This window comes from Xiphias gladius, chromosome 2 (assembly GCF_016859285.1).
Source record: "Xiphias gladius isolate SHS-SW01 ecotype Sanya breed wild chromosome 2, ASM1685928v1, whole genome shotgun sequence".
In the NCBI taxonomy this organism is placed as follows: domain Eukaryota; kingdom Metazoa; phylum Chordata; class Actinopteri; order Istiophoriformes; family Xiphiidae; genus Xiphias; species Xiphias gladius.
This window is the reverse complement of record NC_053401.1, coordinates 10,295,469-10,311,378: the sequence shown is the minus strand read 5'-3', so window position 1 is coordinate 10,311,378 and position 15,910 is coordinate 10,295,469. Positions and strand designations below refer to the sequence as shown.

Below are 15,910 nucleotides of genomic sequence, written 5' to 3'. Positions count from 1 at the left end.
AAGAGATTTCAAGTATTGCTCTTTAGTCCATGAATCAAAGTCATTTCAGTTTTTATGTACCACGGGAAAAAAAAGTTCTTGGAAATTTGGAAATTTAGCTCCAAGAAAAAGGGAAAATCCAAAATATTGCGAGGAAGAAGATAAATCACAGAGAAAAGAAGAGTTTCAAGACTGAATGTAGATATTAGAAAGGATGGAAAAAACTAAACAATGCAAAAAAAAATCAAACAGCAAAAGAAGCGAAATGATTGAATCACAACACCAGAACGACCACAAAAAGACGGAAGAAACAAAAGTAAGAAAGACGAAAGACCAGTGACACGGTGAGCACATCTAAATGTGATTGGATCCAGATAAAGAAGACGCTCACCCTTCTGTACAAAATGGTGGACCAAGGGAGCAAAAGAAGGCATGTGATTGGCTAGGCCCAAATGCCCTCCTCATCATCCTATTGGTTGGTTCAGTCCAACCGCAGCGTGAGTTCGGAGAAAGCAGGAAGTTAGTTTGGCGAAACAGGAAATTGCAGACATACAAAGTAAGTAGAGAAATATTGGAATTTGAAACTTTAAAAAAATATATATATAAACTAGTAAAAGTTGATTAATTAGAGAAAAAAATAAATAATACTTGCTACCAGCTAGAAAGTCATTGTCTTTCAATTGAACATGAACTTGTTAATGAAAATAATAGGAAGATTTAGAATGTTATATTAGAGCATGCTTTCATTCACATAAGAGTGATCCTATTAGTCTGAAGTGGTGTGAGGGGGTCTGGGATGATATTGGCAGGTTTGTCCCAGCTGAAGTCTCACTGTCCTGGGCAGAGTTCTCACCTGGTCTGGGGAGGGTTTGTGATTGTTGGACTGGTCTGAGTTTGGAGAAGAGACCTTTAGGTGGTCGTCCTCGTAGTTGTCCGCCATCAGCTTCATCCGGTTTTGAGTCTACAGAGAGATTAAAAAAAAAAAAAATCACAAACAGTTAGATCTATTTGATATCTCACAACAAAGACAGTGAATAATGACTTGACATGATTCAGCGACAGAAAAATAATATTCATGTTTGAAAAAACAACACAAAGCATTGTGTGTGTGTGAGTCGAGGAAAATCCTCGCCTTGAATTCCTCCAGGGGTTAATTTGCAGAGTGAGAAGAGAGGAGAGTTTCGGACGACTGCCATGAGCTTTGCCTTCACTAAGACACATTTTGTGCATGTGTGTGCAGGAGACAGTGAGAGAGAGAGAAAGAAAGAGGAGAGAAAGACACAAAGACAGAGAAAGTCAAGAATGTATAGCAAGAAAATGACAAAGACAGAAAAAAGTAATTCCTGACTGTCCGTGTGTGTTTGTGTTTTACATGTTCGGGTGGCTGTGTTTGTATGTAAGGATAATAGTAATGATAACATGTATTTTACACATTTTGAACTGCGCGCACACACACACACACACACACACACACACAAGCCAAAAACAGACACACAACTTCACATGCCACCTGTTGTGTAGCTTGTTAACTGGTGCAGAAAAATAACAGGCTTGTTAACTGCCACTTGTGGAGAGATCCATGAAGACTTAGACGAATATTAGACTGCGCAACACACACATACACACACACGTTTGTATTTCTATCTTTGTGAGTACACTTATTGACATAATGCATTCTTAGCCCCTTACCCTAGCCTCAACCATCCAAACTAAATGCCTAACCCCAACCCTCACCCTGACCCTAACCTAAACCTAATTCTAACCTGAACCTTAAAACCAAGTCTTAACCCTCAAACAGCCCTTTGAAAGTGTGTCAGAAAGAGAGGACCGGCCAAAATGTTCCCACTTTTCTAAAATGTCCTCAGTCCTAGGTCTAAGGCCCTGTTTACACCTGGCATCAACAGGCGTCTTCGGTGATCCGATCACAAGTGAACAGTACATGTGGGAATGCACCCAGGACGCACTGAGGACACATTGAGATACAATCACTAAGACCACATTAAGGGGTGGTCTGGGCCACATATGGCCACATTCTTTTAGCAGTGTGTATGCGAATGTGTCCTGGGCCACAGTGAAGGACTGCCTACTCAACTGACGTCCTCCGTGTAAGCACAAGTACGTACTCATTCGCGCTCTCAAAACATGTGAGCTAGCTTTGTCCAAGACATCTACAAATTTTGAAAAGCCCATAGAAATGTGAAGTGTGTCAAACATCTTGGGTGATTTGGTTTTGCCTGGAAGATCCAGTCTGTATTGTTCTGATTTCTTCTTCGTGTTTATTTGCGTCGAGCAGGGAGGTGAGATCCGATCACAAGTGTTCACCCAAGATGGATGTGGAGACAAATTCTAATGCCAGGTGTGAACTGGCATACTTAGAGCTGTCCACTTGTGAACGGATCGCCCAAGACATCATTTAATGCAAGGTATGAACATAGACCCATACTGGTCCTCAGCATAGAATATACATACAAATACACACAAAGCACAAAAACATACAGCGGCACTGTGATGTACAAACACACATTAACATATAGTGTGGAGACTTTTGTCCTTTTGTTTTTCCATTTCCTCTCTTTTCTCTCCCTGTCTTTGCTCCATCATTCTCATCTCTCCCCTTTTTGTTCTGCCATCCTCTCTTTGTTCTTCTCCATACTTTTCTTTATCCTCTCCTCCTTTCCTTTCCCCCTTCTTCCTCTCTTGCTGTTCCATCTGGTTCTCATGTTATAGTTATACTTCAGTAGTACTACAGTAGACCTGGAAAGAGTGAGGGAGTGAGAGAGAGAAAGTGAGGGAGGGAGTCAGTCTAAATCTGTCTTGTACAATCTAAATCCCCTTAGTCTCTCACTGAGCCCTGCAAGGAACATGGGCTTAAGCAGGCCAGGCTGAGGTTTCGCGTGTGTGTTTGAAAGAAATATGCGAATACCAACTTTTATAGGTGTTTGTTTGAAAGCAAAATGAAATACTGCATTTCTAAAGGTGTATGTGTGTGAGCAGGAGATAGTGGTGCTAAAAACGCATTTCACTCGGTGTGTATGTGGGACAGAATAAGCATGTGGGCGTGTCTATGTACATAAGTCAAGTTGAAGAGAGCCTCCCTCGGGCATGCACACATTATTCATTTCCTCATTTTCTAAAGGCAGCTTTAAAATAAATACACACTTGTATTTAAAACAGACATTGAGTAAACAGTTCATCTTGAAACCATATAAGTACAGAATGTGGAGTCCCCACTACACCTGTAGACTCACACACACAGACACACACACACACACACACACACACACACACACACACACACACACACACACACACAGACAGACAGACAAACAGGAACACACACAGCTGTTTATTTGTCTGTCTGTCTCTTCCTCTCCCATAACATCCTTCAGTAGGTAAACCACCGCCACTTAAAATTATTTGACTGTTTATTCCACAAATTATTTTTTCAACCCATAACAGTGTTTCTTGCATGTTCTTCAAGCTTATATATAGCTTTTATCATCATACTCGTTGATCAACAGTAAAAGACCACAACACAGAGAAATTAAGAACTAAAATTTAACAAAAGGTTCATCAGACAATATTTTTACTTAGAGCCAAAGTTCAGTTTTCAACCTGTGATGCAGGATCTCACAAACTTGGCTCATTTTTCCTGAGTAGTTGTGGACTAAATAAAATCTACCTCACACAATGCCCGGAGCACCATGTTGTACACTATAAAGACAGAATTTAATGTTGCTACTATGACAAATAATGGTAATTCAAAGTCCACTACCAAGGTTTTGGATTTATGATGAACTTTATTTGCCCTGGCTAAAGCTTACACATGTAAATATGCAGACCAGTGTTCACCTTTGTTGCCATGCAAATTAGCGTGATCAGAAAGAGAATTTTGATGTCTTTTTGAAAATTGTTGTTTTGTATAATGCTACACTTCTAGACAATACAATGGAGCATTACTCTAATAGACTAATCACAGTCTTTGACTGATGTCATCAAAATTATAAGTAGCGCAGTGCAAAGCATCTGCGCCCAATGTGGGCTTGACAGCAATCAGATTTCCATAAAACTGCTGTGCAGGGTTTTGACGTCAAACAAGCCTTCACACTCATGGGTCTGTTACTAAAACCAGCCTTCCTAGATCGCATTTCATCGTTTTATTGGTACCTGAAGCAAGGTGCCCCCACCAGTGCAGCCTCTTAAATTGTTTCAATGCAGGGCTGTTTTTGGTCACAAGGCCTGCTAAGGCTGAGGACAGGCAGATCAGGGGGTCGGGTTTCTGGGTCTGACTCTTCTCCCTCCGACCCACATAAAAAGTTACACATAAAGAAGACATCTCATAAAACAGAATGGCAGACAGTAAAGAGTCCTAATGAAATAAACTATGTGTTGTGTACATAGGAAGCATAAAAACTTGCTAGAACAACAACGACAGATGGGATTATGTTACAATGGATACTACATTAACATCCCTTATTTAGCATTCTGTACAACAACTTCTATGATAGGTATTTACCTAGTCGCCCCATCGTAAAACTTCCAACACCAACGAGGGCTTAAACCCACTACCCTGAGATTAAGAGTCTCATGCTCTACCGACTGAGCTACCCAGGCTGTACAAGGAAATACATAGAATTTCACAAAAACTTTAACCCTACAAAAGTTTTCCTGGACTGTGCTGCAGTTGCCAATAAAACATACTGTATGTGAGCACACATTCCTGGTAGATTACATTTTTTTCAGCAGACAAAAGCCTCTGTGTGTAGTGATGAGGGGATTTTAACATTCATCAAACTATTACATGAAACAAACATAAATGTCATATTTCCATCTTTTTAACCACTCAAAGTTTGACTGCAACTTTTCTAATTACATCATCTTGTTGTGTCCTCCTATGTAATGGATTAATGTCTTTGTATAACAGTAGTGGATAGAAAGGTGCATTAATAGCTATTTTGTACACTGATTTTCTTGAAGTTTGTGCAGGGTTTGAATAGCTTTTAACATATTGAGCCCTGCCATTCTACAGCCCTATGTACTGTTGACAGACATACTGCAGGCTGATAGTTTATACACTGGCAGCTTCAGTTCAAAAGACCAGCGCCCAACGTGGGGCTCGAACCCACGACCCTGAGATTAAGAGTCTCATGCTCTACCGACTGAGCTAGCCGGGCTGTATGAAGTGATCTTTGCTAGTAACTGTATGCATCGTATGCCTGGGGCTGGAGAAATCTGTGGCAATCCTGAATTGATGCCGACAACTGACTTATGTACCGGTAGTTTGATAGCTCACATGTTGGGTAGCAGTAACTGTGGTTTATTTCGAACTTTAAATATATCATAGCTAGCAGCCCATGTAAACCACACTGTGAGTATCCACCGACTAAGCCATCCCGGGTTTTCCTGAGCGCCTTCAAATAAAAGAGGCAGTTTTTGCAGCATATGATCAGTCACAAACATGGACAAGTGTACTTGCAACAAACAAAGAGCAAACTATAATATTAGACAAATACTTTCAACATATATTCCAGGCTAAAAAAGACAGTTGCAGCTACCAAATGCAGAAGGGTCAGCTGGCAAAAACTGTCGACTGTGTGAATGCATAAGTTTGGGTTATAAAAATAAATAAATGCAATAATGAGGGTCGCTCATGTAAGTGTCTGAGCACTCTTGCCCTCCTAAAAGACCCTGTGTCCACGCAGAGAGCTCCACGGGATGTTCTTTGAACGGTGATGCCATTTTCCAAGAGAATTGATTTTTCAGAAGGCGGTGCTTCTGTATGTGTTCATCTGTTATCCTCGAAAATAACCTGCTCCTACATGATTTCATATGCAGCTGATGTGCACAGCCCAAAACTTCCACACCCAATGCGGGGCTCGAACCCACAACCCTGGCATTAAAAGTCTAATGCTCTAGCGACTGAACTAGCCGGGCTACTGACACAATGCCTGTACCCTACCACCTGCTGGCTCTGTTCTGCTGCTTTCTTCTTTAAATGCTGCCTCCTCCCTTTTCTACATGTTGTCTCATCAGCAGTGTCTTTGGCCTTGATTTTGAGTGAAAGATCTATGAAGAAATTAATAATGAATGAACAAATGGGTTGGATCTGCCAAAATTTAGAAAGAAATAATGAAGGAAAGAAAGAGACAAACAAAGAAAGAACAAAGGAGGAGAGAATTAAGTTGAAGAGGATAAGCTGTGTCAAGAGGCCATCTGATCTCTGATCTCTCTAACATGGCCTTTCCACATCCAAATCTCCCAGCCCTTCTGCAAACAGACTGCCTTTGTCCCCTTCTCTTTCTCCTCATCTTAGAGATTTCTGTATTTAAATAATCCCTAAAGTGCCTCCCTTCTCCCACTTCCTGTCTTTATCTTTCTGCTCTCTCGTGCACAGTACTTTATATGATTAAGTCTCTCCGTCCTGTAACAAAAAGTACCTAGCACTCTGCTCCTTTGTCTCTCTTTCCCCCTTTCTTTATTATTGATTTTATTTTCCATGTTGATTTTAAGTCTTTCTCTCCTCTACAGACATAGCATTTTATCTATTTTCTGCTCTCACTTTCTCGACTTTTGAGCTCCTTAACATGTCCTTGTATCCGTGACTAATTCTCTCTCCCGCTCTTTTCCTTCCTTCTCCCTGCAACATGTCCTCATTTCCATATCTTTCCCTTGACTCTCCTCTTCTCATTGTTCCCTGTCTAGTTCACTGGTTTCTTTTGTGTTTTAGTTCATTTTGTCTAAGTTTTTGATGGTGATTTTTCTCCTTTGTTGTCCCCTTCCATTCTTTTTGCCCTTTCCATTTTGTACTGATTTCAACAATCTTCTTGTTATCTGAAAAACACATGCAACAAAGGTTTGGCATTATACTGTTGGAGTATAAACTGCTCCACAAAAGAGACATGGTTTATAGACAGCAATTAGAGAGTAGTTATGGGTCTAAAATCTGTGTTCTGAATAAACTGTGCAACCCTTATTGCTCTGTTAGGGACCAAGCTCATAAGCTTACTAACTAACAGTTAAAAGGCAGCTAGCAAGCTCGTTCGATTGAAGAGCTTTATTTTTTCCTTCTTCCATTAAACCTTTTGTTGAAAGAAATGATGGAGAATCCTGAGAACAAAATGCCATGGGGGAGAAAAAGGGCCCAGAAGAGAGAAAACAGAAAGAAGATTGGGTAGCTATTGTTACTGACGAGTGCTAGCATGTACCGCCTGTCTAGTGGGTTAGGGGCAAGCTTGTCTACAGTATTTCACCTAGCTTTTAGAACTAATTGTTTAACTAAAACACACACAGATTAATTTTGCTGTGTCTCTTTCTGGTGTGACCAGGCCTTATATCCTCTTCCTCTTTCTTATTCTATTCTCTTGCCTGTCTTCTATCCATACGTAGCCTAATACTGAACCCAAAACACTAAATCCTGAAAGCCATGAATTAAAGAGGGACAGTGTTTAAAAAAGGGAGGAGGTGGGGTGAAAGAGTAGAAGAAAGAAAATGAAGAATAGTGGTGCAAGGAGGAAAGTGATAAAAGATGAAGGTGATGGGAAATGAAAGACGGAAAGACAGGAGAGCTGAACAAAGAGAACTGATGGTAAGGAAGAAATTAACGCCTCTTCCTCTCCCCCCCAGTCCCCCTCTCTCTGTCCTATCCTAATTCTCCATTCTGGTCTTTCTTTACATCTTCTCCTTTTCTCTAATTGTCAGGAATGCTGACCTCAGCTCACTTGTTCCTGTGCCATCTCTTTCTCACTTAATCAAATCATCACACCATTATTTAACTCCTCCTCCTCCTCCCTCATTGTTCCTTTCTTCTTCTCCTTCTTCTCCCCTCCATCTATCCTTCCTGCGGCTCTGCTGTAATCCACTGACAATGTAGGGAATGAGAAAATGAACAGGGAGTGAAGTGAGGGGGAAAAAATTGCTGAGTCATGCTTAGAAGTAAAATTATTTCATCGTGATAAGGCTCTGGGGAATATTAAATGAGATTATTGTTTCGTCTTTCCCTCCAGTCGTGAAAGAAGAACCTTTGTTGATATCTGTGCAATTATCAATAATGAAAAGTTGCTGATCATGGTTGGACAAGACCTATTTCATCATGATAAAAAATTAGATTTGTTTTCCCCCCCTGCATCTCTGTCAAGAAGAGAAAGTTGTTGATAAGTGGAAACTTAAAAATGACAACGACAAGTATTGGAGTTGAGCACTGAGGGGACTTATTTCATTTTGATAAGTCTCTGTGGAAATAAATTAGATTAGACCCACATTTTTTCACTTTTTTCAGTAAGAGGAGAGGTTATGATGATTAAACCAACGACGAACCCTATGACTCTAAAAGAGAAACATTACAGAAATTGTATTTTTTTCTGGAGTTTTTAAAAATTTAATGCACATGCATATAAGCTGTAAAATGACTAATTCTCTGATGAATTAAAGAGACTTCTATATCATTTAGACTGAGACTTCTGCCCTGAATAACATAAAAAATCCTTTCACAAATGCAGTTGCCTCTAAGTTAAAATCATTACACATTCATCTGTTCACAAGTGGCTAAAGGCATTGTTTGAAGACTTTGTGGTCTCCACTACAAAGTCTAGCTATGTTTTACAGTGGAGACTTAAACGTGTTTTGATCGCTTTTCTGGATTGATGATTGTGATTAACTGCTAGTTTGTGTCTTTTTTGAGTTTTTTTTACAATCACCCCCTCTTCTCTTTGCTTTCACACACTCTTCACTACAATGTCTGTCTTTCTCTCATGGTTTTAGTCTCTGTCTCTCCGGCCTGCTGTTGAAGAAAATAAAAATAAGAATAAAAGTGAAGAGAAAGAAGACTGTGAGAGAGGTAGCAGAGAGTGAAGGGAGCTGAAGTCACCTTGATTTACAGCCTCCTGCCTAAACTACAGTTGGGGGTCAAAGGCCAACAAGTAGGAAACATACATATTCTGTAACAAACACAGGTGTGTTTTTATGCATGTAGTGTAAGTACTGCAAATACAGAGATTCCATCCATTTGGAGGGATCCATCCATTTATCAGTCTCTTCTGGGAAAATATGGTTATCTCTGCCATGCCATATTGAACAGTGCACAGCATCAACAAAATACTGTACTGATACACTGTAACAAATATTTAGTATATCTCTGATTATGAAAAAAATTTCATGGGACAATTTCTAAATGCCTTTAACTACATTAACCTAAAAACAGCCCTGCAGTACTTGCATTCTGCTGATTCAAATGTATCCTGCCCTTCGGTTTAACACTTGCAATAAATTAAATATTTGTCCAAAGCAGTTCTTGTCAATTTCTGAGTTCCCAGAGAACTGAATTTTAATCAATCAGGCTGATTATATGATTGTGGATACGATGGTACACATACAGAGACGATGGTACGATGGCATAGGTTACCGTTGTGTTTTGAACCCAAATTCATAGCAGACGTAAAACGTCAGAAGTATTTAAGGAATATCCAAGCATCCATCAATTCAAAAAACAGTCTGACCTTTGATCAACCAATGAGTGATGTTAGTCAAAAAACACTCCCAGAAAAACTTCAAAAAATTGCTGTGTGCACTGTCCATAACACAGATACAAGTGAACCGCATTCATGACATGGCAAAGCCAAAGATGAGCCCAAATTTAGCTTTCTAGCCCGTACTTCAAATACTGCTTCCTGTTTACAGTTTCCAAATTTGGCCATATGGCAACCAGAGTTTACCGCTCACCAAATCCTTTACTTCATCACTGATTTATACTCCCTTTTAATTTCATACTGTAACTCTGTGTCCATCTGTCAGGCAGGTTATCAGTGGCAAAGTGTGTGCAGATGTCACTCTGAAGGAGCGAGCTAAAAATACAACACCACCCTCAGCTCACTGGATGGTTATACTGCAAACACACACACACACTCAAAGGAATATTGAGGAAGTCTCAGCTGTGATCCATCAGTGAGGGACTGAAAATTATGACACCGCAGAGAGAAAGAGAGAGAGAGAGAGGGAGAGACTAACCATGAGGGGAGCAAAACCGCTCACACCCTTACACAAACATACATACACACTCGCTCGCGCACACACACACACGGAAGTAGCAGCAGACAGCAGAGTCTCTGTGTTGTCAGTAACCCCCTTCGAGACCCTGAGGTGTCATAAATGACTTCAAATAGGATGAACAGAGCAATGACAGGATGAGGGAGGAGGAGAGAGGAGAGTGATACATGTTATAATGACTTAATTTGACACGGCCTCTCCCTAACACTCCCCGCTTCTTTCTTAAAACATCAATTCAAACACTCTTTGGCACACACCTACATTTTTCTCTTTTTTGCACGTGCCACATCTATCTTACTGAATCCCTGTGAGCTTTTTCTATCGATTAAGTGGATTTTAGGCAATATTCAATAACTGGAACTTACTTTTACATGAAAAGGTTTCAACATGTTATCTATTTGAGTGGTTTTGAAGTTGAACAGTCAATTATTATTACTGAACAGCGGTTAAATTTCACAGTTTGAATCAAGGGAAATAAAAGGGAATATAAAGCTCTCTAATCTCTCCTAGGTTTTGATTTATTGTGTGTCATTATCATGTCCATGTGTCTGGTGATTTGTGCAATGTGTGTCCGTGACTGTTGGCCCCAGGTATGTAGAAATAAAAAAGTATGTAGCAGCGTGGGTTAGGGGTTTAACACTGTCTCATAAGCTAAGGTCACATGTCCTGCAAGCACAAAAAGCTGCTATAGTAACAGTACAAGCTACCATAAATACATGTTTTAAAAATGAATAGGCTGGTGTACATGTTTTTTTTTTCATGGATGGACAGATGGTTAGAACATGTAAGACAGACAGAAGCACACAGGGAAGAACGGGGAAGAAGAAGTCCACCAAACTCCCAGAAGGCTCATCTACTAAGGGGTTGGTTAGTTCACTGGACCCATGAGAACCTTTACTGTGTGTGAGCGTGTGTCTGAGTGTGTGTGAATAGACCTCTGTGTAGAACCACACAGGCATTTGGTCATGTTTATATCCTTGTTTTTGGCCGGGGTGAGTGTGTACATATCAGGGAGTCTGCACATATTTGTGTGCTTGAACTCTGTGAAAGTGTATCCATACCAGCGATGTGACGTGTACGGTTGTGTATATGTGTGTTTGTATATACAGTATGCAGACAGAACATTTAAATAAATACAAATTCATATGGCAGAGTTGTCACCAGAGATTTGTAGAAGATTTGAACTCTGTGTGTGTTTGTGTGTGTGTGGTGAGTATAGGAGGGGTAGGTTAATCCTAAATTTACCGTTGGTGGTCGGAGGACTGTGGTCACATCTGGACGCAGTTTCTCTCTGCCTCTGTTGTTTTCTTTGCTCCCCTCGTCACTGCCACCTCACCTGTGCTCTCTCTCAGCTTTTTAAAAACTGATTTTGTACTTTCTTGTCAATCTCTACTCCTATAATTCAAATAACTGACAAAAAAACTTTCCGCTGTCCACTTGGATGTCAGGTTGTGTGTGTGTTAGTGTCTGCACAGTAATCATACCTGCTGTTTGAGCTGCTGAACCAGACTATCCTTCTCCCTCTTTAGAGCTGCCACCTCTTCCTGGGTTTTCTTCTTCTTGGACGAGGAGAGCTCTAGCAGGGCAATGTTGGCGTCTTTCTCACTTATTGCTGCCAGCAGCGCCTCTTGCCTGCACAAAGACCAATCACACTTTAAAATGATTGAATTTCATTAGCAACGCTTTCAGAAATGAAAAACTAATTTGATTTATTCAAGGGTGCACTTAGTGATCTTGCATGTAGACGAAATTAATTGCAGTGGGAGCTAACTTTTTGGATTTTATAACTTTTAAGACAGAAATTATTATGTAAAAGATACAGGTGAATGCATTTTAACCTTTTTCTTATCTCTCAGTGCTCTAAAGAGACACCTTAAAGGGTTTCTTTACCCAAATTACTAAAAAACACATTTATCCTCTTGCATCTAGTCATATCTAGCCAGACACATAGTTTTAGATTTACTGTATTTGCCTAGGTTTTTAGATATTTGTCTCTTGAGATTCCTGCCTCTTCCCTCGACACACTTCCAGTCACTTCCCTTGTATTGGCCTGGAGACAGAAACCCCAGAGATGGATACTTCAAAATCTGGACAAAAGAAACCAAATCCCTCTGCATGGCTAGATACCAATTTGGGTGCACTTTAATGCAATGGTGAACCCACAGCATGTCAACAAGTGTAGGGAAGTCGTCTTAATTGGAGCACCACATTGTGATTTAAAAGGATAAAATTGGTGTATTTTCCAAAAATATGAGGCTTGTGTTGTATGACGCACACCATGTAATCAAGATGTCCCGAGTTCATTTATGATGGAGACCTTAATGGCATATGTTCAATCTTCAGCTTTTTCCCTTGTTTATCTCCACACCATCTACTATCCAATAAAGGAAAATGGAAAAAAAAAAATCTATAAAAAAATGCAAAAGACTTCTGCACTTCATCTCTCTAATGAAAACAAGCAATTATAGGAGTATGGAGCAGGCAGAGAGTCAGTATCATTCTCATGGACACTTCAACAGAATGTGTACTGCCAAAGTGGTGGCTCTAAGCCTATCACTTGGTGTTGAAGGAATGATTCACAAGCCACCAACAAAGTACTGATAGTATATATTTGGCATCTGGTTCGAAAGCTGATTCCATTTAACAATTAATAACCTTGTGTTTGACTACCTTTAACTTTATTTAACTACACAAATACACAAACATAAATGCCTCTGGCTCACTGTTTCTAAACTACTCTCTAGTCTCTGTCTTTGCTTCCATCCCTCTTGTCTCCTTCTATCTCGACCCCTGTCTGGATGGTCAGGTTGACAGATAGATAGCATTCCATGTGGTCAGGAAGCAACAAGCTGCATCCCATCCACCCCGTCAGCCACAGATCTGTCTGAGGTGCCTCTGAGGAAACCCAAGGTTCAGAATTCTCGGAATTCTGTCCATTTCCAGAGAGAAACTAAATCACAACATTTTCTCCAGAATCCCACAGGGCTTAAAGCCTGGCCACACACACACACACACACACACACACACACACACACACACACACACACACACACACACACACACACACACACACACACACACACACACACACACACACACACACACACACACACACTCTTACATATGAATAAACAACTATATTCTATCTCTGTCTGTCTCTCTGAATCTCGCTTCTTACATACATTGTATTTTTGCAATCAGGTAACACTGTATAACAAGAGTGACTTTCAAAAAGATAAAGTTTCAGTTTCTAGATTGCAATTTTAAAGTCAACAGAAAAGATGTTCAAAAGAAAATGCAGAAAAGAAATAAGAGCAAAGGAGGCCACATTTCCGACCAACTTCTCTCCAGTATCCCATTACTGTACCTACAGATAAGCATGTATGAAGATATATGCGCACACAGACATACAATTATCTCGATACACTCGCAAATCCACACTGACATAGACAGAGACGTATTTCATTTATGTTTTTTACGAGCCATTTTTTTGTTCACTTTCTTTCATTACTCAAGACACAATTACACTGTTTCCCTCACGGAATGCAGAGATGAGAACATCTAAATGAGGACAGATTACATGTTTGGACTGTGTGCAGACCGACAGATTCTTTGGTCAGCCTCACTGACCACACTGTCGGTGTGCAAGTGTCCCATCATGCATCTGTACTGCTCTAGTCTTGTCAGGGGCAGGGACAAGACTTGGTTTGGTAATTTGATTCCCTGGGGAAGTCTGGTCACTGTCAGACTTCTCAATGCTTATTTGCGAAAGACTTTTCCCATTTGTGAATATCAAGGCATCATTTACACATATTAATGATACTGTACCTTTATATTATATGATATCATAATATACCTTAATATTTCTATCATTTATCGATAAATGATGATATTTTGGGGATAAACTCGAAAAATGTATTTATTTACAACACTAATAAAGGAAAACCAAAGAGCATTCAAGGGTTTATTCTATTTTTGTTACTATACTAAGGAGGTGCAGACTGAAAACAAAACAACTCACACTCATAAAAACGTTAAAATGATTAGATACCAGTGCCTATATAATAGCAGAGTTTTCATACCAATACCAAACCAAAACTTTTTGCAATACCTCGTATAGACGAAGATACAAATGTTTTTCTGCAAAACTTATTTCTGCCAAACAAAATAAGCCCAATTTCTCAAATGCATTAGTGTCTAATGTTTCAAAATCAGTCTTCAAGGCTTTGTACTGTACCATCACATGAGTAGCGGTGTCTTGACATACACATTTAGCTTATGTCTCTCTTTCACCATGCTCCTGGCCATTTTTTTGGGAATCTGAAATACTCCTTCTCTTCATCAGTATGTTGAACAGTGAAATACTTCTGAACTTTAAACCAACATGAGCTCTTACACGTCTACAAGCTATCAGAAAGAACATTTCCTTTTTCTTCCAGATTGTGATACACTGGAACAATGTCACAGTCTTTCCCTTTCTTTTTCATACAAACACTGTAGCACACACACACACACACACACACACACACAGACGGAGTCAGATACACAAACACAGAAAGGCTAATGGAACATTAGTCTTGTTAAAGCTAACAGTGCGTCTAGTTTTATACCATATCTGAGACTTACCTGCCAGCACATGGTGCTTATAAACCCCCGTGATAAAATGATATTTATTCCAGATGCACTCGTTTCATTCTGGGCCTCCCTATGGCGCTCCCTTCATCTCTGTCTAACACACACACACACACACACACACACACACACACACACACACACACACACACACACACACACACACACACACACACACACACACACACACACATATATATGCACATTTAAAACACTCTGCTTGACCTTCTCAGCTTGCAGGGCTAAACACATGCTTATGACAAGTGCTGGTTGTGGCCACTGCTTTTGCGATGCGATCATTAAAAAAGTGTTTCAAGTGCAGCACCTTTTTGCTAAAGCTTTAGACAATTCTACTGTCAGAGAGCACTTTCAAACATACTATGCTCTCAGCGGTGTTGGCAGTGTATCCTTACAACTGAAAATACCAAAGACAACGAAGCCAGCACTGTGAGGAGGAGGGGTTCCCAGTGGATACGCATCCTTAGATCTTTAACTCTCCTTTCAAGTCTTTCCTTTCTTTAGCAATATGGAGAGCAAAGTAGGATAAAGGAAGGTCTACTAACAGTAAGCAAAGAATAAAAGCTTGTTAAAGAGGTTACCTCTCATACTTCCTTACTTTGGCTGCATCTATTATCTTAAAGTCTGCTGTATTTCTGCGCTGCACAGAAATTAAATGATCAATTTTCTGTGTACAGTGGTGTGACACATCTGTGTCAGGATTATGTGTTGATAAAGTCTGTTTAGGGTCTTTAACTGTTCAGCCATGGCATCTGCTGTTTGCTTGCATGCAGACCAAAAAAGCACTGTATCACAAAATGCAGCCTCCTCATTTATTTCCATGAGGGTACTGTGATTGCATTGCTGGGATCCCAAAGTAGGGTAGTCCAGTGGAAAATGCAGGATTACCTGGCAAAAATAGTTGAACCTGGCTTAACTTTTGTCACAGGCAATGCAAGTCCATCCAGCAACACACTCCACTGACAAGTCACCATAAAACTTCATAGAAAACTGGCACCAGGCTGAATAACGTTTCATACAGGTAGTACTACTGGTGATGAGTAGTAAATCAGCCACACATTTATATGAATGTTTCAGAGGTTATTCAAAATTTAAGTTTCCATTTACGCTTATATTCTCTCCCCAATCACTTTCAGCCTCTCTCTCACCGATTATCTATCAGTAACTCTCGCCCACCCTGCACTTCTCATCTCTCTCTCTTAACCTTCCTCTGTCCTTCGTCACTCGTTCTATCTCCCCATCT

The 15,910-nt window shown here is 40.1% G+C and overlaps 1 protein-coding gene and 1 non-coding gene across 10 annotated transcripts in view; both read right to left on the bottom strand.

The window, feature by feature from the left end:
* The window catches only part of LOC120800517 (ELKS/Rab6-interacting/CAST family member 1-like), a 123,335-nt gene that overhangs the window by 22,380 nt on the left and 85,045 nt on the right, over positions 1-15,910 (bottom strand). For 8 of the 9 annotated variants that reach the window (XM_040146679.1, XM_040146721.1, XM_040146729.1 and 5 more), the window contains 2 exons: positions 11,502-11,649; positions 833-940 (listed from right to left, as the gene is read on the bottom strand). In XM_040146679.1, coding sequence (XP_040002613.1) covers positions 833-940; positions 11,502-11,649 — 256 coding nt within the window. Of the gene's footprint in view, positions 1-370; positions 449-832; positions 941-11,501; positions 11,650-15,910 lie in introns of all 9 variants that reach the window. The other variant, XR_005708993.1, reaches the window with a different exon arrangement.
* Positions 5,081-5,153, bottom strand: trnak-cuu. The gene has a single exon. It is a non-coding gene; the product is annotated as a tRNA-Lys (tRNA).